This window comes from Ambystoma mexicanum, chromosome 1q, assembly GCF_040938575.1.
Source record: "Ambystoma mexicanum isolate Mex_15411 chromosome 1q, UKY_AmexF1_1, whole genome shotgun sequence".
Lineage (NCBI taxonomy): Eukaryota > Metazoa > Chordata > Amphibia > Caudata > Ambystomatidae > Ambystoma > Ambystoma mexicanum.
The window spans coordinates 790,518,371-790,542,740 of record NC_090922.1 but is presented as its reverse complement, the minus strand read 5'-3'; the positions used below and the strand labels follow the sequence as shown (position 1 = coordinate 790,542,740).

The following is a 24,370-nucleotide window of genomic DNA, read 5'->3' as shown; positions in this document are numbered from 1 at the left end:
TCCTCATCTGCCGGCAAGGGGGGGTATCTGTTGCTGGTGAAGCCCTGCTCTTCGCAAGGGCGAAGATTAATCAAAGCTTCTAGAAGGCCTTCTTGGGCCTACTTCGCACCCTCTGACCATGACAGAGGAGGGGAGGATAAAGGTCCCTCTTCAGATCCTGCACCAAGTGCCGGCTACGGAATGTGTGTGGAAGACGAGCACCTACATTGCCTCTACTGCCTACACCTGGGGATGGGAAGCCCTTGCCCTCTTTCAGGAAGGGGAACTGGCATCTGCCGAGGGTGGATCGTTACACTCAAGAGTACCAGGACCGCTGAGCTGCTCCAGCTGGTGCCCGAGGAAACCAAGAAGGGCTTTTTGTATCAAAAGGCGTGAGGCAAAAAGGAAGACCATCATGGTGGTGACATTTCTGGGTGACATTTGGGAAGAGGGCCTGGCCCTCATGAATAACCCTTGCATGGCTTCAGCCAAGCGTATCAACCTCCTCCACCACTTTGGGTCCCCTACTACCCCCATCGGACCCAGAGACCGGTTCTGGGACAGATACGGCCACAAGTACGAATGAGTACAAAGACTTGGTACCAGCTAGGCTGGAGAAGAAGTATATGGTGCTAGACTCAGCACCAAAGTGCCTGAGGTCGCAGCCATCACTGGACTCAGTGGCGTCTGCGGCAAGATGAAACTGTCGGCAAACCTGGCCTCATCGCCGTCTGTCCCTCCGGACAGTGAGGGGAAAAGGATGGATGCCATGGGCAAGAAAGTGATCTACATGGCGGTGTCCACAATCAAGGCAGCCAAGGCCTTGCCGATCCTAGCTAGGTATGACCGGTACTTGTAGTACAAGCCAGGACCGATCATGGAATTTCTCCCAGACAATAAGACGCTGCCGATGCAGGTTTCTGGCAAATGTGGAACGATGTATGCCTTCATCGGCAGGGATGGATGAAGGCCACTAACTTCAGTCAGGAGGTTCAAGCAAAGGTTCTGGACATGCCCTTAGACAGCGATAATCTGTTTGGGAAGGCATTTGACTAGTCTCTCCAGGCTATCACAACAGATACGGAGACAGCGCCTTCCTCTGGCACCCTTCAGCAGCACCGCTCGTCTTTTCGCTCCTCCACGGGAATATCGAACAGGTCATCAAAGGGTTTCTCCATGTCCTGCAGACAGTCTTGCTTCTCAACGCAAAAGCCTACAGGGGCCGCTCCCAGGCCTACAGCAGTGAAGGTCTGCATCACTGTTGCCAACAGGGCAGGTCCCTGGCGCCCAAGCAAGCCTGAACTGGGAAAGACATTGGGTCCCCACTCGTGCACCCCAGTTGGATGCTGACTGACAAGGTACATCAGCCAGCGGAGAAAGATCACCACTGACAGATGAGTGCTGGACGCTCACCCACAGGCACACCTTGGAGTGCCAATGCAAGTGTCCTCGTATTCTGCCAGTTCCCTGTCAGGAGCAACACATCAGTCTGCTCCTGGAGGTAGTACGAGCCATGCTACCGAAAGGGGCGCTAGAGCTAGTTCCTCGGTGGCTCTGGGGGCTCCAGAGTATATTTCAGATACTTTCTTGTTGGGAAGACAGGGGGTTGGACACCCATCCTGGACTTGCGACGTCTGAACAAATATATAAAATCCCAAACATTCAGGATAGTCACGTTGCAACACATGCTCAGCCAGCTGGTAAAGGGGGATTGCTTGACGTTGTTGGACCTGGAGGAAGCATATTTCCATGCCCCCATTCACAGGAAACATTGAAAATATCTGTTTCATGGTGCAGGGACAACACTACCAGTTCAAGGCCCTACCATTTGGCTTGAAGTCGGCCCCAAGAGTATTCACAAAATGCCTGGTGCAGTGGCGGCCCATCTACGTCTACAGGGCATACTTGTATACCAGTATCTGAACGATTGGCTGAGACGCATCCTCTCCCGGGAGCTGGCAGATGAACACACGACAAGGATCGTTGACTGCTGATGGATCTGGGATTCTCTGTCAACTATCAAAGCTCTGCTTGGCGCCATAGTAGAACTCGCTGTTCATCAGTGCCAGACTCCACACAGTTGCTTGCCTGGCGTCGCCCTCTGAGGAGAGGATCGCATCCATTCAAGGAAAGGTGCAACGCCTGTTAGCGAAGACGGCTATGTTACGAGCCATTAAGTAGTTTTTGGCCATAATGTCGTCCTGCATCTACATCGTCCGTCTCTGCAGGTTGCAGATGCGACCGTTAAAGGAATTCTTGGACGCATGTTGGATAAAGGTGTCCAGAAGTTTCACGGACAAGATCCCTCTCAACAATGAGTTCTGGTGGGGGATGTAGTAGTGGGGTATCTGCACCCACATTGTTCAAAGCATGGGATTTCAACAACCCCCATTTCTCTGCCAGAATAGAAGCAGATCCCTCTTGCTTCCTGCAGCCCCCACTGTCTCCTCCACACTGAGCAGCTTTCACTGAAGGTAAGCCCTAACTGGGGTACAGAATTCGCCGGGTACTTGCCCCTTACCTTTCAATCTCATTTAAAAATTCTTCACATATCTGCATCCACTTTGATGGTTTTTTTTTTGGTACAATCATCAAAGTTCTAAAGAGGGAAACAAAAGCGTTAATTTTAAAATATGCAATTTCAGCATGCTGCATGCTTTTATTGGCTAGTTTGAACTACTCGTGCATTGCCATGTGCACCATGGGCTCTTTCCAAGATGGCTGCACCGGACTGGTGCAGTGAAGCCATTCTCGACACAGAGCCTGCTCCCCTCCAATAGGCTGCCTCCAGCCTGAACCAATCTACAGCATCGGGATGTGGGAGCGGCCACAACAACGAAGGCCGTCATCTAAGGCTCTGTCTATGCCTGTCTGGGCATGTGGACCCACTCTGTTACGGCAGTCCGATATGGACTATGCTGGCCACTACATGCTAGCGCCCCTGGACTGTGGCATCCCTCCTGCCATTACACGAGTACTGACTTTTGCCCGATGGCCTGCCTTATCTCTCCTTAACGTCTCTGCCTTCCAGGCATTTCTCACTGCCTGAAACTCTATTAACTTATATTCCCCTTATGGATTATCTACCTCTTAAATTGATTCCTTCCCTTCTGGAGCTCCCACCACACTGCCCACACTTCTGCACTGATGTACTGTAATACCTGTCACAATAATCTAATTAAGGAGTTCTTTCCACTTGCATTGATTGTGACTGTTGGTTAAAAAAAAACAAATTTAGGTGTGCTCACATCCTGCATTAGTTTATTCTGCTAGCTAAAATCCTACTTACTCCCTTGATCTGTTTTTTTTATTGTCCCTTGCTCCCTTGTACCCCTCACCTTAAGCTACCACTGTTTCTTGCTATCCCGATTGTGTTCCCATGTTCGCTTGCACCCTCCAGTCATCTCCCTCCCATGTGCCTCAGCTGCTCATCCTGGATAAGTGTAGTACGCTCTGTGCCACCTCATGCCGCTCTCTCCTATCTTCTCCAACTGTTTCTCTATCTCCTACCCTTCATCAAGTCTGGCAGTAAGAAAATTAGGGAGGACATACATGGCTCCAACCCAGGCCTTTCTATTGTTGATACCTACGTCGGTGCTTCTGCCAGAATCTCTCACCGACATCCTCGGTCGTTCCATCCCCGACTTATGGACTCTTCATATGTTTGCTCTGCTCTCTCCCTACTCTTCCTCACACATCAATGGTGGCACCTGCTGGGAGGTCCTTCTCGCCACCTACTCAACCTCAAGGGTCATCATTAATGTCTGTCAAAATAGTACCATCTTGGTACAAGGGCCTCAATCCAACCTCCTTTGTGATGGGCTCCTCCCTCACTTCATCAACTGTCCACCTTCTTAAACACTGGCTCCCTTGCCAACTACTCCTATGGCCTCCCTGTCTCCCTTGCCCTCACACTCATCACTAAATCCCCTATCAGCCCTTGCCACCCACTGCCGACACATCTGGGGCTCCCTTGCCCTCCGCGGCCCCGCCTTCACTGGCTCCTTTGCCATCTGCTACTGTCCAGGCTCCCTTGCCTGCACTCCGTTCCGCACCTCTGCCTTCTCTTGCCCTATCTCTTTGGCACACTCGTCGCTTACAGTGGAGACCCTTGTCCCTTGTACCCCCCGAACCCCATTAAGAACTTCAAAAATGGTAATCTGCTCCACGTAGCCACACAACTCTCGTTCCGCATTCAAGCACTCCTGACATCTGCCACCTACTTGAACACCTGGACCTTGATGTTCTTGCTCTCACTGAGACCTGTTTTAAAGACGGCTCTGTCACGAGTTTTGACACACTTCTCCCAGAAGGATACAAGAGCCTCTCTGAGCCCAGGCCCAACAGGTCAGGATGGGGTGTTGCCCTGATCTTTCCAGAGTGGATCCTGGTTTCCATCATTCAGATTCAGGCCTATTCCTCTTTTGAATCCCTGATCTGCAGGCATGCTCTCCTCTTACTGTGTCAACCTTCTATGGGCCACCGGGCCAGTCCACCCTCTTCCTCTCAAAATGGGCTGACCTGGCATCTTCTCTCCTTTCCTCCGCCTCCCAACTTCTCCTGCTAGGGATCTTAACATCCATCTTGAATCTCCTGACTCTTCAGGAGCTTTCCGCAATCTATGCGACTTGATCTCTCTCGCTCTCCTTTCTACCCTCTGGTCCGACACACACTGCTGGCCACAACTTGGATGATCTGATTTCAACAGACATCCCTCTCTCCAACCCTCGCTACTTTACTCTCATGGACTGGTCACTCTCTTCCCTCCTTTCACTTGAAGGGCTCTTCGCCTTTAGCACTGGCACACCCGGCAGCGCCTCCCACCTTCAAGGTCTTCCGACCCATGTGGCTGTCTTTGCCTCAGGCTACTCCCTTCCTCCCACTCTTGTGGCTGACTTGCACCTTTCCACCTCGATATCCTTGCCCCAAGGACAACATTGACTCTTGCAGACCTCTGCAACCTCTCCTTCACTACTGGAGTTTTCCCCACTTCACCCAAGCATTCGCTTGTGCACCCTCTGCTAACCCTTCTATTCCAGTTAACATTTGACCAATCTCCATTGCTCCTTTCCTGGGCAAACTCCTGGAGAAGCTGCTATATTTCCGCTTACCCTCCACACTGAATCTGTTGGTTGCCTCCATGACATCAGTCTGGCTTTATAGCATCCAGAGGCACGGAAACTGCTCTTCTGAATACCTTCAAAGACCTGCTCTCAAACCCTGACTAACTCTCACTGTGTCCTCCTACTCCTTGACCTCTCCTCTGATTTTTGATACAGTAACCCACAACAGCCTGATCACCTGTCTCCGGGATACCCTGGACATCACAAATCAGGCCCTGGCGTGGCTTGTGTCCTTTCTCTCTGACACTCCTCAGGTGGAACCTGGGTACTTTCTCTCCACTATCACTCTACTTGTGGTGTCCCCCATGGATCTAATCTATCCTCCAGGTTTTTCAATGTCTGCATGGCCCTTTTGGCCTACATAAGCTCCGCCTTCACCTCCAACTTTGTTCTACAGATGACGCACAGCTCTTTCAGGCTACCCTTGGCCTCTTCTTCTTCTTCCTCCTCCTCCTCCTCTAATTCCTGACTGTCTATCCGTAATTCAGTCCTGATGCGCTGGTAACGATCTCTGCCTTACTGCCAGCAAGACAGAGATTGTCCTCATTGGGACCCCTGCTCCTACTTTCCCACTCCCACTCTGGCCAGCCTCCCTTGGTCCTGTGCCCCCACCCACCAGTAAGGCAAAAAACCTGGGTGTCGTCCTCAGCTCTTCCCTGTCCTTCTCACATTTTGTACATGCCCAAAAAGTCTCACTACCAGCTGCACCTCCTCAGTTATTCTACCTTTTCTCACCTTCTCTGAGGCTGTCTCCAGAGCCCAGTTTCTCTCCAGACTCTACTACTGCAACAGTCTTTCTCAATCTTCCTACTTCTACTCTGTGACCTCTGCAACTTAACCAGAACAGAAGCGTCAGACTTATCCTTGGCCTCAAGCCGAGGAACCGCATCTCTCCTGCACTGAAATCACTCCGCTGGCTCCTTGTGGCTGCAAGGATCAAGTTCAAGTCCTTCTGCATAGTCCACAAGGTTTTTGGGGCTAGGGTCCTTAATATCTACAACACTCTCTTCCCAAATACACTCCTAGAGCCCTCCACTCGGCCTCCTCCAACTCTGTGGGTGAGCTGCTTCTCCAAACAGCGATCTGGGAGTAGATCCTTATCCTCTGCAGGTGCCTTAAGTTCTAGAATCTCCCCAAGACCTACCTCTTCTCTTCCTCCTTCTCTTGCCCTCTCCCCTTCTAACCTCTTTTCTCCTAGCTTTTCCCTCCCTCCCTCCTTCTCTTCTCCAACTTGCACAGTTAGCTGACTAGTCGCCTGGTGCACTTCCAGAGCCTCACAGGTCCCAGGCTCCCCCATCAGTCCTGCACTTTCAGCTGGGCCGGTTTATATTGATTATTGTGGAAAAAAAGTCTCGAATAACAAAAGTTTCGAGGGGAAAAAAAAGCTGACAAGCTATATTTAACATGCAAAATGCATTTCTTTCTAAACCAATCCGTTGACAAGTCATGGACTGGTTTCAATTGAAATATACTTTCACATGTTAAAAGTAGCATTTCAATGCTTTTTTTGGAACTTTCAAAACATTACATGGAGATGTCCAATGCTGTAATTTCAGCACTGGCCAACCCCTTGTAACGTTTAAAAGTTTTTGTGTATTGGGGGTGGTACCCCCCAACCCCAACCCTCATTTAACCCCTAACCCTAGTCCCAACCCTCATTTAACCCCTAAACTAACCCTAGCCCCAAACCTCATTTAACCCCTAAGCTAATCCAAGCCCCAACCAAAACCCCACCCCTGGCCCCAACCCTGCAATAATACTTGCCATTACATGTCGATGGCACCTTCACATTTTTTTCTACGTAATTGTCATTCAAAAGAATGGCATTTCGACCAAAAAAATTCAAAGGTTTGCCATTCCAAACTTTTTTATTTGTTGAAATGACCGGATACCGCCGGGCCGCCGCACACTACCTGGCACTACTGCAATATGCTCATGACGGGCACCCACTCTGCACTTAACCCAGGCCTCTGCTGGACTGGGCGCAGTTGTCCCCTTTCCCATCCCTCGCGCTTGCTTGACCTTGAATGTTCTAGGCCTTGCAAGTCTGTCAGGTCCTCCATCGGCCTCCCTTCCCTAGCTTTGGTGTGCTTGAAATACTCATGCAAGGCGCATTGGTTGACCAACTACCAAGCAACCTGAAATGTCGCCAGGCCAGTACTGTAGTTTATTCATCTGTATGCTCCTCTCTTCCCACCCCCCACACCCTCTGCTCTCTCCCCACCCCTCGCACCCTCTCCTCTCACTCTTTGTCAAGCACTTCACTAGTATATATGCCTCTGGCCTAGCATGCTAGCTATTGTTGTAAGTCATTCAGAATCTTTAAGGACTAAGAAGAACTACTCCCTTCCTTGAAGTGCTTTGAAGCACTTGTGTATAAGCGCTCTACAAGTAAACAATTACAATACCAGGAGATGTTCACCATGGACGTCTCTCTGGAAGGTTGGATTGTGCACACTGGATGTCCGTGTGCCAGAGCCCTGTGGCAGCCGGAGGAGAAGCATCTGCACATAACCTGGAGCAACGGGCAGTGTTGTGCGCACTGAAGTCTTTTCTACCATCTCTGAAAGGCAAGATGGTGAGGATCTTAACGGACAACGCCACCATGTTATACATCAGGAAGCAAGGGGGCACTCTATCCCCAGCACTCCAAGGAAGCCAGGACTTGTGGCAATGGGCTGTCAGATAGCGGATGTTCCTCGTACCTTTCCACCTGGCAGTAGTCCGGCATACCATCAGACTCCCTCAGCAGGGAACTGCATTCCTTTCACGAGTGGGAAATTAGACTGGATCAGGTGGACTTCCTATTCGTTGACTGAGGCAGACGCCCAGTTCGATCTGTTTGCCACAGCCGCAAACTCCATATGCCACAAGTTTGCCAGCAGATTGAATCAGCAGAGGAGCCTAGGGGACGTGTTCTACTTCCCTTGGGAAGGGCTGTTTCTGTACGTGTTTCCCCATTCCCTCTCCTGCTACGTGTCATCAACACACTCGCTGTTGATGCAGGATGATGCTAATTGCCCCAGCGTGGCCGAGGCAGATTTGGTTTCTGGATCTTCTCAGCCGATCAAGCTTCGCCCACCCCCCCCAGCCAAGTTGCCGGTGGTGCTGTTCTGCTCTCCAGAGAAGGAGGCGCAATCCTTCATCACGACCTAGGATTGGTGAACCAGAAGGCTTGGCTACTGCCACCTTTGAGTTTGGAGGTTATTAGTTGCCAGTGGACTAGAGGGACGTCCTCGCCATGGCCAGGGCGTCGCCAACTTTGAAGAGCTACAGCATAAGTAAAGGCGTTTTGCCACGTGGTGCTGGTCACAGAGGATGACCCCTCTGAGGGTCACGACTCCACAAATCCTTCTGTGCTTGCCAAAATCTGGGTTGGCTCCCGCATCCATCAAGGTACATCTGGCAGCCATCTTACGCTACACCAGATCCCCAGGGAAGTCCTCTCGGTGGTCCAACAGACTCGTCATGGAGTTTCTCAAAGGTTTTTTCCGATCCTTCCCGCCGGTGAAGGCTCCTGCCCCGGCGTGGGAGCTCAACAAGGATCATGGGGCGGAGAGGGCCCTTGCAATCTATGCACCAAGCCCCACTCAAGTTTCTCTTGTAGAAGACTGCTTTCCTTTTGGCCATCACCTAGCCCAGACGTGTGGGTGAGATACAGGCCCCATCATGCAAGCCTTCGTACCTGACTTTGCCACAAATCAAGGATGGTACTGCATACGCACCACTCGGAATTCTACCTCAATGAGCCTTTGGTACTGCCTATTTTCTTTCCTAAACCCTCGTCGTCGGCAGAAAGGGCCTTGCACTCGCTGGACGTTGCCCGTGCCCTGAAGTTCTACATGACGCACATGAAGGGCTTTCGGAAGACTGCTCAATATTTTGTGAACTCTGGTCATGTGAACCATGGTAAGGCCTTGTCCAAGGCTTCCATTTCGAGGTGGCTCTCCGGCTGCATAATGCACTGTCATCGGTTGGCAAACTAACCGCTGCCGGGCCATCGGAGAGCCCATTCCACCAGAGCGATCGCTGTGCCAATGGCTTTCCTTTCTGGTGTCCCCCTGCTGGACATCTGCAGGGCAGCTATGTGGAGGTCTACGCACACCTTCACAAAGTTCTAGTCCAGAGCCAAACAGTGCTACGCAACCGGTTAGCTTGACGTGGGTCTGTTCCAGAGGGAAGTGTTAATTGCTTCTGTTGAGCCTTGCCAGCTTCCATGGTTATGTTATACTGCTGTTTTTTTGTTATTCATGAGCATGTGAATCCATGCCAGACCCCATGCTGGAAAAGATGTGTTACTTACCTGTAACTATTGTTCTCCAGCATGGGTCTGGCATGGATTCACATGTTAACCCTCCCTCTGGCCCCTCTTTGTCATACTACCACTTTACGTGCTTACCAAATCTGAAGATGGCTTCTAGAGGCAGGGCTTGGTGAGAGGGCTGTCATTGGATGAGCAGTATGAACCAGAGTACAGTGATTGGTTTAGAGGAGAAATACAGTTTGAAAGTGAAACTGTTTTTTTCTTTTACCAAGGATTCCCAGCCGGGGAATGCTCATGTGCATCCATGCCAGACCCATGCTGGAGAACAATAGTTACAGGTGTGTAACTTAAACCTTGTCTCTGTTTGAACAACTAGTGGCTGCTTGAAGGTTGCAACGCCTTACCATTGGCGGGTTTGGACTTGCTTCCAGAATGCATTATGGGTAAGAAAAGGACTGCTGTGGGCATTTCTTCAGATCAGCATTGGAGATGAGAATCTCTCGTAGCAGAACTGCCAAGTGGGCCGAAGAAGTCTCCTTAAGAGGCCCTGGATCCCTTCCGGTGTCTAGCCTGGTGAAGCCCTTTTAGACTATCTGATCTGCAAAGACCTTGTGTGCTGTTTGAACTGCTGGACTGGTGGGAACGACCAGTCTGTGTTCTTGCAGATTCAGCAATCCTGCACCTTTGGAAGTGTCCCTGGACCACCCCGCTGGACTGTCCAGCTCTCCAGTGGGCAACAGTCGCCATTCCATGTTTGCAGCTGGAACTTTGGTGTTTACTGGCTTGTGGTATAAGTCGCCTTCTTTCCAAAATCCAGCCTCAAGGGATCTTGTCCTCAAAGGACGTCTACAATCGCAGCTGGAAGGATGGCTGCCATCTGTGTGTGGTGGCCATCGCTGGAACTCCCCTTCCCCCATTCTGTGAAGTGTCCTGAACAGTGCTGCATAGGTGAAGCTTGCATTTCTCATCAGCAAGGGTTGCACTCTGTTCCTGGACCCGACCGAAAGAATCCCTGCACCCGTAGCCCCCCACCCCCAGTCGTCCCATCAGTCGCCTGGAAGAATCCAGGAGGAGGGGTATGTAAATGCAAAGCATTGGTCTCCCTCTGTCCTCCTTATAATGTTGAGAACAAGTCTTCGTATACTTCCATTACACTGCTTTTTGGTCGTTGATCCGGAGTAGTAAACCGGAAAGGCAACACATTTTACTTAGTAACTTGGTTGCATCTCTTCTTTTGAACAGTCACCAACACAGGTAACTTAACTGCTACAGATACATTATGGGGAAAAGCATTATATTGTGACTTGGGCACAAGGCCCCACTCTTCTGAAGCGAGGGAAAATCACTTGTCACTTGGTTCCATCATTACTCCATCACTGCACTTGCCTCCATCACTGTACTTGCCTCCTTAGTTGATTTACGTCATAGAATGCATTTTATGAACCTATGGTGACAGTATGTTATTGAGTTTTGCCTGTTATCACCTGCTTGTTTGATTATTATTTTTTTAGTGTGTGGAATCCCTCTAAATAGTTAGCTATGTCCGTTGGTGTCGTGTTCACTAGGTGCCCTTTCTGTTGTCAGCACTTAGGCAGGAACAGGAAGTAAGGGAGGGGGTGTTTTGCCAACTGCTCTTTGCAGCAGATCAACTTCTTTCCTTATATTAAGTAAGACTGAGTCATGAAGCAGTATAAAACCCTGTTTGCATCTTTGCACAATTAGTCATTTAATCATAGTTTCTAAGAACTCAATTTGTTTTCCTAGGGGCTAAAGAGCTGTTGCTGAAGGAAACTGAGGAGCTAAAGCAGCGACTCACTTCTCTGGATCAGCAAAAGGAGGAGCTTGATGTGCGTATGAGTGCTTTGAAATCACAGTATGAAGGGCGCATTTGCCGTCTGGAGAGGGAGATGCGAGAGCAGCAAGAGAGGCATCATGAGCAGCGGGACGAGCCCCAGGAATCCACCAGCAAGGTAGTGTGTTCTAAGCTGCTGACGTTTTGGAGGCATCTGGGTGAGTTATGAATGTCCATTGCTTTAAAGTATTGATCTGTTCATCAGAAATCTGAGTTTGGTAATTTACTGTCTGGTAACCGATAATGACAGTTTGCCTCTTGATGTTAAGCTTTGAAATTATGGTCTTGTTCGTTCAAGCACAACTTACCTATTTTCTGGGGGCTCCTGTGGGCAGGGTTAAAGGTGTTTAGGTTCTTGTTTAGTTAACAGCCTAGAAGGTCAAGTTGGCAAAACATTATCTGCACATTAATTGTGTGAATTTCATTGATTTTAACCAATCAATGAAATCAGTATATTAAAATTGTTGTTCCAACTTTCCCTAAAGATCTGTTGTGCAAGGCGTCATGCAGCACCATTGTTCTAATGATTCAAACTTTGTCTGTTTAAAAGCAATGATTTTGTTTACTGGTTTGTAAGTTAGTATTTTTTACTTTTATTGAAAGGTGTTGGTGGTTGTCACTTTTCATCCTGAGTCTAGGCAACAAACCTGACTAGTTTGGGTGTACACAGATTAATTGCCATGCAATTTAGTGAACACCTAAAGTGGGTTTTTGTTGTATTGAGCAGTGCCATCTAAAGAGCTACAATCTAGAATGCCCTCACCCTGCAAGACTCAACAGTAAATCTGATGGCCTACGATTTTGAGTGCATAATGATAAATATTACAGAAGCATTTATCTTTACCCTTTTTCCCAACAGGCGCAAGAGCAGCCAAGAATAAAGCCTACTGCAACTTCGGGTGATAGGGGAACGTAAGTAACACCATTTGTGTACCTGGACATTCAAACGCTAATGAAAAATAGAAAATGATCTAGAAATTGATGAATCAAAACTCCAGTTTATGGATTAGGCGGCATTCTGCAAAGTCAGACTTTCTGTGCTGGCACAGAAAAGTAGCATTGTTACAGTGATCGTATTTTGTACACCTAACTCCAGTTTTCTTTCCCCCCCCCATACTAATGGCATGCTCTGTTTTAGGGGGACTGGCTCAGAGCATCATGTGATAGCATTGATGCAAAAACATTGCACAGGGATTGCACAGGGCGTATGCATGATCACATTCCTGTCCAGCACTGTGGGATCTATTGACCCAACTCAGCTGTACTTCCCCACATCACCAAGCTGCATTTGAGCAGAAACTGCAAAATGGCTGCGCTGGCTCCAGTAAGCACCATTGCACCAAAACGGCGTTTTGCAGCAACAGAGTGGACGACGAGTGGCAGTCCTGCAGTGTTGCTTGAGAGTCTCTCTCCATTGCTGATTACTGTGGGAGGACCTGTACAAAACCCCCATCGCGTCCACTCCGCGGATAGGAGTGGACGACGAGTGGCAGTCCTGCAGTCATGACTGTCATGACTGTCAGGACTGCCAGAGTTAAGAAAATGGACCTAAATGAATGTTGTAGAGAAGAGGAAGGTTGGCGCCTAAGAAGCGCAAAATCTACTCAAACATCAGGGAGTTACTCCCAAGGATCAGGAGGAGATATTCACATGCAGTTCAATTGAGTCTGAAAACGAGGAGCTACATACTGTCAGAAAAAATGAACTGGTTCCAGCAGAGGTGGGTGACAGACATTTTACCATAATTTGGCCCCCTTAACTGAACCAATAAATGATGAGAAACGCTAACAATTTTCAAACCCCGCTCCGTTAGTGTGCATGCCAAAAGAGTCAACTGCAATGCCAGTCTCCCGAAATACCTGATCCGGCAGTGGAGTCCGCTCTGGGCCTTCCCCGACTGGGGTTGGGGGCTCTCGCAGGAGGGCCGCCGTCTGTGTGTGAGGCGGGGTGGAGCCTTGGAGATGAGGAGGCCGTGGGATCTCGGCAGCTCGTTGCCGCCTGTGAACCCGTGCGGCCCAGTTGGATGTGCCGCGCCAAACTCTGGCGGCTCTCGGAGGAGGGGTCCCGTCTGTGTGGGTTGCTGGAGAGGAGGCTGGGAGTTGGGCGAGCGGGACGGGAGCAGCCGTGTTGAACGCGGAAGAGGGCCGGCCAGTGAGCGAGAGCCGGCCCGTGGGAGCCCAGCAGGACACGGACATGCCCCTGCCCTTGCTTCCGCTTGTCGCGCCAGGTCTGGGTGGAGGTGCAGATCCACACGGAGACAGAGGGGAGCTGGGCGGGCAGGAAAGAAAACTTCAACCCAGAGGCAGCCGATCTGGGCAGTAAAGGCTCAAATCCCAGAAAAAGACAAAGGCCACTAGTTAAAATTAGCATTAAAAGTAAAAAGGCTGGTAAACATTACAGCAAAAAGGGGCAAAATATAAATGCAAATACGACTGTCCAGAAGGTCACACAAATGCAACCAGCATTTTTAGTGCCTACTAAATCTATAACGCTTCAGGACAAGGTAAAAGAAAAACCGGTCACACAAAGAGAGGGCTGGACTGCCAAAAACTCGATGACAAATTACTTCATGACCAAAATAAATAAAAGAGCAGTGAACAGACAACACCATTTGGAGCTATCGGACATGGAAATCCTTGAAGCTCTAAATGACTGCTTAGACCTGGCCAAATTACGGAAAGTGGACCATACTATTGGTGAAAAGCGGACCCTCACAGAAATCTCACCTCTGCATGGAAAAAATGGTCCAGTTAACTAATTAAATCAAGGTGAGAGGGCAGGTTAGTTAAAACTTGCGCTGATAACCCCACCAAGGATGCCAAAAAACCTGGCAGAATTAAATTGTAACTTGAACCGACAGACTGACCAAAACAAGAGAGAAGAGCAGGAGAAATTGGATAAAACGACCCCAATGGGGTTTGTTCAATCTATCCAATCTGAAAAAGAGAGCCTACAGGAGAAGGGCAATACTAGAAATGAAATGGACGATTCCATCAGTTCATCATCAGAAACAAATGGGGGACGCTTCCCAGAAACGGCAAACAAATCGCCATCAAAAGGAGAAAAAGCATTGCCTCTACAGAGTTACAAAGAAGGCGTGCCAGAAGTCAATCCTATAACATCTAAAAGTTTGCACCAACAAGTAGATCATAAGTCCATGGACGGGGAAAGACTGGGATGGCAGCCGAGTAAGATGGCGGAGAAGAGAAATGTAGAGGATCTAGAAACTTCGCCTCATAGGACCGCACCACCTTATGCCCAATCCACGAAACATCAGCATCGTTATCATCAAAACACGTGGGGGCATGAAAGCCATAGCCCACGAATAGATAAGAACGGGTTCCGAAGATGCTCATTGGATATAACTAGGCTGGAAACAACCCAGGGGGGAAACGTACGAATAAGGCGTCCCTCAACGCAGCAACAAGCGGCAAGCCTAGCGGATCCCTCCAACAAAAAGATTGACCTACTCTCCATTATGTCATCAATAAACCTAGCGCTTTCTCCTTTTATGAAGCTCTATGAAGCGATTGCAGACTCGTTGAAAGACCATACCAGTATTCAATCAATGATGCATAGCAAAGTCATCTTTTTAGAAGCCTATATTATGGCGCTAGAAGCAAGAAAAACAAATACGCCGGAAGTGAATTCAGATTCAGTCCATGCGCAGCAACAAACAAACCCGCAAGACAGGGAGCAGGTAGTAGTGAGAAAAACAGGGACACAAACCATTACGATTGATCTAACAGCAAGTAGAACAGCAAATGAGGAAATAATCAAATCGGTGGACATAATCTCAGAATCAGGCCAAATTGACATTACATTGAATTTAAACAAACCATAAACAGTGATAGAAGGATCAAGTGGTTGCCTAAAAAGTCGGAAAGTAGTCCATCTAGCTGGAAAGACTTTGTCGCCGAGGCCGACTAAACCAGGCATTCAATCGGCTGAAGGAATTTTTCAACTCTTTTCACGTCCAATAAGCCAAAAAAAGCAACCACGATATGAAGAGCGGGACAAAACTGTACAACAAATGAAAAAATTAGAAAGCCTGGGAAGCAATAACACATTATCCCTAGCGACGACCAACGACTTTCTCGCAAATGAGGAAATTAATTTGAGTCAACATTTATTAGAATTTTCGGAACCAGGTGTAAGTCCAAAAAAACCTGTTAAAACAACGAACTTACAAACTACCAGTAAAACAAGTAAACCTGAGTTTAATGCAGGGAGGAAGGTAGCAAGGACTTACAGAAGAAAATGGCGGACAACACCAACAGCCAAAACAAAAAAGTGACTCGGTCAACAGACACCTTAAGGCAGAAAACCTTAAAACAGATGGTGGAAGACACAAAAAAGAAAAGAGAAATGGCCAGATCAAGAACACCGGAAAAGCGGAGCTCTAGTTACCGAGGGAAAGTACACAAAGATTCCCCTTTAGGGGAAAAGGCCCACAAGTATGAAAAAGCCAACAGAAAACAGCTGGAGAAATTCCAGTATCATCGCCAGGAGCAAGAAGATGAAAGGAAAACCCAAAGACGACAAACGCCAATTCGACCCGCACCAAATCCAAGAATGATAAATGAAGAGAACTTCTTTAGTCCAACAAAGGATTCAGGAGCAAGAGGTCATCGCGATAGAGCTCCAACACAAATGTACAATCAAAAACCAAGAAAATGGGACCAAGTAAAATGGCAGATCAAATTAATCCAAGTGGAAGAAAATAAGGACGAAATAACACTGAACAGAAATTTGGTGTTAAAATTCTTCAAATATATTCGAAATTTGAAACATATCAAGTCAGTTACTTGTGGTAGAGCCAAGCCACAGACACCAAAGCTAGAACCCTTTTGCATATAGCGTCAACGACTCTAAAAGACATTGTTGACAATAAAAGTCAATTAGAAAACATGGGATATGAGTTAAGTCTATCCAATCATGGGCATGGGGAAAAGAATCAGCAAGTGAAGAAATAAAGAGGCAGGAAAAGGCAGACATAAGGTCTAGTAACCAGCAAAACCTCAAAAGAACAGCAGCTGTAAAAGCCCAGAGGCAAGAGAAAAGGAACGAGATCCCCAAAGGCGAGCAGGGCCAAAGCCGGTGACCATCAAAGAAAACAGTTTCCACAATAGACAAACTGAGAGAAGATACAAGACCGTCGGAGCCAGGAGATCCAGCCCGCTAAAGGATTTGAACCAACAGCAAAAAAAAAACAATAAAAATTGCGAGTGAATCAGTAAAAAAATGTGCCCTGATGAAAGGGATTTGGTCCTGGGTGCCAAGAGCTTTGATGGGGGGGGGGGGAGGGGAAGCAAAAGTAGCAACTCATCGGAGACTAGCACATCTCCCGAGAGAGACCCCATTTGAACCAGTTGATAAAGATGTGCTCGTGGAATACTAGGACATTTACATCTACTATCGACGAGTGACATGAAACTGGGGTCATACGACTTGATATGTCTGCAGGAGACATGGATGTCTGAATTACCCTCTATGGTTTGATCTTATTCTGGCTCCAGCCAAACAAGGACACTTAGGAAGACCTTCATCGGGCCTACTGATTGCCTGTAAAAACGGATGTGGGATCAGATTAGAAGAGACAATGATCAGCAATTTAGAGATCCTGATGGTCAGAGCTTCATGGACTCGCAAGGTACCCAATAAAACAGGGTATGAAAAAACAGTATTTATAATAGCCAATATTTACTGGAACCCAGCTTCTGTGGAAACATCAACCTTCCTGGAAAAAGTAGAGGCAGCAATTTATGAGGCATTGGCAGGGCAGTTGGTAAAACACTTTCTGATCTGCGGCGACTTAACCACTTGTTCTACAACATCAATAACTAAGCCAGCCAACAGATCAAAAGGAGAACAGCGGGGAGAACTATGGTCCCGTTTGATGAATTTGAGAAACTTACACAATCTGCATGAAGCCTTCCCAGACCCAAATCGTCCACCGTCATGGGAAAAAACAACTATAAGGCAACAATAGACTACATGTTTGTAACTGAACCGATTCTGAAGCCAATCTAGTTACCAATGCGCAGGGTCACCCTCTAAAACTGTCAAAGGAGTCTATCTCAGAATCAGAAAACAAATTCAGTTCCACGACAGAGATAGACGATGCGAACAAAACAAACTATATTCCTCTGCTAACGAAGTATAAAAAAACTACACTTTCAGAAAAGATCGGCGGAAATCCCCCAAAGCATGTGTTTGATAAAAATCTCTTCGATAAACGTCCGATTGTTCGACAAATTCAACATAGAGCAAAAACTATTGCCACACCAGGGGCAAAGAACAAAGCGGATGTTAGGTAGAAACCTGTGCAGTTCCCTTAGGGACCACTGCAAAAGATTTAAGACTACAGGTGTTTGGCAGTAAACCAACTTGGTAGCAGTCTGTACCACACAGATTCACTTGGTAGCTGTGGCTGAGCAGTCAGACTTCACTCAAGAAGAGTTAGGCAGTATGTAGAGCATACACAATAGGTACAGGGACACAATAGCACAAGCAAACACTGACCAGAACTTTGGTGTAAAAGTATATAATTATTTATTTAAAGACACACTTGTAAATTACACTAGCAAAAAAAGGTAAGTAAATTCAGCACACAGTCACTATCATATATATACAACCCTATTCACTTATTATGCAAGTCTTAGTGATAAACACCACTTATTTTCAGACAGAGGTGAGCGCTTAACATTAGATGGCACTCTAATAAGTTATAAAGAAAGGGAGGGAAAAAGGCAGGGTTAAGGAAGCACACAAGTTTCAATTACTTTTAAAAGGACAACAGTAAGGCAGGATAGGCAGAGTTGTACTGGAGAGCAAGGAAGTCAATTGCAAGGCCCACTCTTGGAGAGAGCAAGCAGAAGGGGTCCAGGTTCACACAGTGGGGTTATGCCCAAAGAGTCTTGTAGATAGTTCGCACAAAAAGTATGAAATTCAAGTCAGGAAAAGTTAGCTAGGTTGTCCCAGGCTAGCCCAGGTTAGAAAGTCGAGGCTTTACTGTCACCCCGAACGATCTGTCGCAAGGGAAGCCAGGCGGGACACAGTACCTTAAGTGTGAAGGGAGCTCCAGCGGGAGCAGTTGTTCCTGGCAGCAGGTGCAAGTCAGTGTTTCGTCCAGAGGAAGAAGAGGTCTTGTCGTGGAGGAAAGATGAAGGTCGTTGCACTGCCAGGGAAGAAACCAGCCGCGTAGTCCTCTGGTTAAAAGGTATTACCCTTCTCTTTGCGGTAGTGGTAAACCGTGGTATTCCGGTTGCCGGGGTGCTTGGCACGGGCAAGGCAGCCACGAGATGCTCCAGGAAGGTGAAAAGAAGGCAAAACTGGTTATCCCCACCAGTCAAAGGAAGAAGACTCTCCGGACTGGAGATCTCCTCTGTCGTCGGCAAAAGTGGTGAGACGATTCAGCAGGGCTCCACCAGTGGTGTCATCGTTGCAGGTCGGCTCAGCTTCTCCCTCCTCGGATTCTTAGGTCCTGTGGTGACTTCTGGAGTTCCAGTCCCAACAGCCCTGCTTTTATGCAGCGCACCCCCATTCACTCAGCCTAGCTGTCAATCAAACATGCTAAGTGGTGAGCCGGCCGGCTCACCACTTGGGCCAATCACACGAGTGCGACTTGAGTTACCAAGGTAACTCAGTCCAGGGTGCCTAAACCCCCTCCCACACCCCCTGGGGTACCCAGACAGAGTGGCACCACTTTTGGAGGCTTCGGTGGAGAAGCCCGCCAAAAAGTGGGACAAAGGGCTCGACTTGGGTTGGAGTCACAGAAGAGAACACAAACGCCATTTTAGAATAGAGTATAAATATAATATATAAAAAGTAGTATCCACTGCCACCAGCCAAAACTCGATCAGGGGGGACGGAGACGTGCCCCCTCGAACAGACCCCGGAGCAATCGAATTGCCCCGACCAGTACGTCCACAATATGATGGTTTGGACTGGTTTCTGTTCATAATTTGGGACTAGTAAAGCCAATGGTGACTTTACATGCCCTGGGAGACAGTCAGTCCCAGGGTATGGAGTCTATGTTGGGGGGTCGCTACGACACCCCTGGGTTACATCACGGAGGGTGCTATGTAACCCACATCAAAAACACATGAGACCCTATGGAGTAAAAGACCCCATAGCCCATAAAACACATGTAAAGACAAAGGAACACCTCAAATCATGTCTAAGAGTGGGAGTAAAAGAGTCTCACTCTTAGCAGGAGAAGAAAATAAACTCCAAAAATCCAGGAAAGCTGCTGGGGGACTCACTAGGTTTGGGAAATTAGCCTTACAGAGAATTCTCCCTAACAGCGGAATCTGCATTAAAATATTACAAATCGTGGGTAAGAGGACACAGGTTAAATCTCTATCAGAAAACATTTTAAAAATCATAAGTGGCAGAAACACAAGGGAATTTTGGAACACTTTGAGAGCTACTTTCGATGTTCAAGAAAAATCCTTAACAAGTGAATTTGGAGAAGCCACGTGGCAGAAATACTTCGAAGACATGTACTTGGCTCCAACCACATCCCTAACTTTACATCCAGGTCATAAACCGGGTCCATGGTGAGAGTAGACGATCCAGAGGAGATTAGATTAAAGTTCTTAGGCCTGAAGAACTCAAGAGCACCAGGGCCCGACGGGGTCTCCAACGTGGATTTAAAAACAAACTCAAAGGAGTGGGCCAGCCTAATGAGTAAAATATTTGGAAGATGCACGAATCTAAACACTATACCACCTTCATGAAAATCAGCAATAGTGGTACACATTTACAAGAGAGGTGATAAAAAGGAACCAGCGAATTATAGACCAATCGCGCTGCTTGATGTAATGGGGAAAGTGTTTGGCTCGATGCTATTAGACCGTTTCAAGACCTGGGCATCGAATGCTCCCTGTGAAGACCCGTTTCAAACCGGATTTAAGAAAAAACATCAGCACGGCAGCCAACATATTGTTACTAAATGTGCTGAAAAACAAATTTTTGGAAGGTGGCCCAAGAATCCTCATTGCATTTATCGACCTCAATCAGGCCTTTTATCGCATAGACAGGTCAAGGCTCTGGTCAAAATTGGAAGCATGCGATTGTCCATCCACGCTGTTGAGCCCAATTAAGGCATTGTACACCGATACCAACATGCGTATCCGTCTGGATCAAAACGGACTGTCAATTCCGATTGCAACAGCACAAGGAGTGAAACGAGGGTGCCCTCTGCCTCCGGCATTTTTCTTGGCATTTATCAGTGACATCAGCAGCTCAAATACATAAATACGATCATTTCCAACAAACCTTGCCACAACTTTAATAACAAGACTTCTTTATGGAGACGATTTAGTCCTATTGGATTATACTCCAATAGGACTACAACGACAATTGACAAATTTACTAATGTACATGTTGGAAAACAAGCTGGAAATTAATGAAAGAAAAACAAAGTTGATGATATTTGAGACATCTTCTAGAAGAAGGGGGCAAAAACACGACTAAACCTGAAGAGTACGCCGATTGAAAAAGTGCTCGACTTCAAATACTTGAGTCATTTAAGACTCCACTAAACAAGACAAAGCCATGCAAGTATCATTAACATCGAAAGCCAACAAAATGGCAGCTCAAGCCAGAGCAATAGACAGAAAATTTAGTAGATACTCATTGATTCCAGCTCTAGAATTCTATAAGAAAAAGGTGGTGCCAACATTAACATATGGAGCAGACGCAATGATACACTTGCCAATGAACATCTGGTCTAAAATGGAGGCAAAGTTCTGGAGGAAAGTGCTCATGTTGCCAAATTCTACACCAGGCGCTTCGATTCGTAAAGAGCTCAGTGCCGTCCCTTCAAAGTACAGTGGAACAATCAACTCTAATGCTATATAGAAAATGCTGAATGGTGGAGCCTCCCTCTATCTACAACTTAATAAACCAAGAAATTGAACGAAGGAGCATCAAAAAGCTCAATAAATGGAAAGAAGAAAACGGAGTGTTAGAATCAATACAGGCGGATGAAGAAATGTTAATCAATAACCCGAAGAAAATCCTCACAAAACTAAGAGTTTGATTGGATATTCACTTTGGAAACGGCAGGGAAAAACAAATTAACTAAACATCTACCGCCAAACGATAAGAGTAAATGAACTCCAAGAATATATAAAAAAAAAATTCCATACAGGAAGCGGGTCACCGTATTTTCCAAGTCTCAGGGCCGGGGGATATGATTTAGTGCCGCAAAGGAAGGTCACCCGGGGCGATGCGGAAAGTGATAAGATTATCACAAGATGGCCGCGCCCTGCTGCCTGATTTTGCTTGTGTTCAAGAGACGAAAACTCTGGTAAGGTGCATAGGAACTTTTTGTACGATCGATCGACTTATGGTTAAAAACGCATGGCTGAACCATAGGGACAATATTTCTGACTGCACTATTCCTTTAACAACTTCTAAAATCTGTCTCTAATCTCCAGCAAAATATAGTATCTTTGATATCTTTTGCTGAATGTCATTACCTTCCTTTTTGTGGTGTTCATTCTACTATTACAAGAGCTTAGGTGGCAAGTGCTACGATTGAATGCTTAAGTCCTATAGGCATGTGGTCCAAAAGGATCATTTTGTCCGCATATATCTCCCATGGTATTAGTCACCTATAGGAGGTGGGCTCTTTTTTTATGTTGCCATCTAGGACAGCCATGTAGAGATTGAATGATAAGTGTGAAAGGAAAAATCCTTGTTTCAAACCTGTATTTACATTAATAGAAGGTGAAGGGGATCCTCGGGATAAACTAGAATCTTGGGGAATCGATCTTGATCCATCAATCCTAAATGTTTCTCTTTAGATTTTGTTAGGGTACAGAGTCCTTTTTTGGTAAAAAAAAATGGCTTGTAAGCATAAGATGCTCACTTGGTTCTCTTTCCAAACAATCTAATATTTGCTGCTTTCCTCATGTGCACCTTCTTGTCCAGTTGGATGATTGAGGATAGTGGCCAATGCTGGTATTTTGGGTTTCACAACAGCCTCTTGCAAGTTCCCTCAGCTCGCCTGTAACTGAAGTAGTGGCGGTCTTCACTTCAATCCTGTTTTCCAGAGCAGACATGCTTCCTTTCATCAAGTTTAAACTGGGGCCATAATCCTGCTAATTTAATTTATTTATATGTGTGCATTGCCTTCATTGATGCCAGTAGCACCCTTTTCAATAGACCCAGCATATATCTACATCAGGTCCACTTTCCTCATTCAGCTCTTCTGTAGAAGCTGCTGCACTGACTAGGTATCCTCTGCAGGACTAACAGGGTTTCAAGAAATCCATTCCTGTGCATTTCTCTCTGCTCTTCCTCTCCTACTCACTATTCTGTTTAGCACAGCTAATTTTCTCCAGCTTCACAAGGAATTTTCTGTCCCCCACCCCTCCACCCGCCCGAAGAGAAGCTACCATGGGCTGCTTACAGCCATCCAGAGCTCACCACACTACATCTCCCTGCAGCTGTCACCTGCTCAGTTACCTTACCTTGATTGGCTTTTGATTGGGTATTGGCTAACCTCTGTGTTCCCTGCACTCCAGCAAGCGGTTTGGCATGGATTCACATGCTCTTGAATATTCCCTGTGGTCAAGCTAGGAATCCTTGGTAAAAAAAAAACTGTTTAGCTTCAGAACTGCATTTCTGTTACGCTCACCTGGACCCCACAGGGGTGTCGATCGGACCCAGACAGCTGCGGTCTCCTTCAACGTGCGTAGTGCAGAGATGACTGTCTGGACTGGCCCGCCTAGTCTTGTCTGCTGGACCTGAAGAAGTATTTTCCTGCAAGTGGAGACCGGGATTAATCACCTGTGGGTTTTAGTGATGGCCTCCCAACTGTTCTCGCTCTCCCCCACTAATCACCTCCGATATCCCCTTAGTAACCTCCCCTTATCTTCGTAAAAGATGAGCTCTCCATCCTGCGTGTCTTGCAGGGGCGCATAGATACCAGTTACTTCACTGGTTTGAAGGCGTTGGGAGAGTTCTGGTAAGTATTGACTCTGAAGTCCCTGGTGGGATTGGTAAGTATCAAGTTCAAAGATTTCAATGTGCCCTATGTTCACTCTTGTCCCCTTCCTTCCTTAAGTCGCAACTGAGTTTGTGAGAAGAATTTCTCGTAGCCTGTGCTGGCGTTCAGGTAAGAGTCTGTTACCCAACGCTGTCCGGTAACTATTGCATGCGTTAACATGTTGTTTTTCTCCCTCTTTACAGATGCGGCATATGAAAAAGTGGAGAGTTATGGAATAATACCGCGGGTGGTTAATCGGGTAAGTCTATGGTGGTAAGAGGTTGTATTTGTTGATTCCCTTGGCTCACCTTGTTTTTTCTTGTGTCCCCTAGGTGCCGGATTACGGCGAAGAAATGATGGAGACAGTGCCGGATCGAAAGATGCTGTGAGAACTGGTGAGTATGGCGCCGTGTTGGAGCTGGCGAAGCGACGCGTGCAGGACTAATGTACTTTCCAGGTCGGAGATGAAATGGTTCCGGAATTAGGTGAGGAATTTGAAATAAGTTCGTTTTCTAACCTTGTCCTTTTCTTCTTTATTCTAGGAGCTCCGGATTCGAGGCAGGCGTGGCAGAAGACTGGATGCTGGCTGCAGGCACGCGGGCGTGGCAGAAGACTGGATGCTGGCTGCAGGCACGGTGAGCGTCACGCTGCTGGATGCAGAATAATGCGAAGCATGTGCTGCTGTTCGGGTGTGGTTTTAAATAGCCTCCAAAGTAGTTCCAGGTAAGAAGTTCCCTAGAGCCACGTCAGAGTAAAAATAGTCCTGTAACAAAATAGTCCCATCCAGGCCTCATGTAGGCTTGGACTCTTTTGCAGCATGGTCTGCATCAGGTAAGTAAAGTCTATGAGCCTGGCGCCAGCACTGGTTTCTATGATGAGCATGGCGCCTAAGGCGCCAGGACTGGACCCAGACAGCCCCTAGCCGGGGCTGCTGAGGTTTAAACAAATATCTGGATGCCTGCTTCCGAAGCTGAGGACCTTTGGTCCTGGTGCCCGGGGGTAGGCATCATGACAATTTCTCCTCTAAACCAATCACTGTACATGGTGGCCATCATCAGATGTCTACCACATGCTTCAGTGTTGGAATTCCTCTTCTTGATCTGAGCTATTTTTGTGGTAACATTTTGACAACTTTTGACCAATGT

The 24,370-nt window shown here is 47.3% G+C and overlaps 1 protein-coding gene across 4 annotated transcripts in view; it reads left to right on the top strand.

Annotated features, from left to right (window-relative positions):
* Positions 1-24,370, top strand: part of TPR (translocated promoter region, nuclear basket protein) — a 2,097,972-nt gene that overhangs the window by 1,308,698 nt on the left and 764,904 nt on the right. For all 4 annotated transcript variants that reach the window (XM_069641376.1, XM_069641377.1, XM_069641375.1 and 1 more), the window contains exons 34-35: positions 11,131-11,336; positions 12,078-12,130. In XM_069641376.1, coding sequence (XP_069497477.1) covers positions 11,131-11,336; positions 12,078-12,130 — 259 coding nt within the window. The remainder of the gene's footprint in view (positions 1-11,130; positions 11,337-12,077; positions 12,131-24,370) is intronic.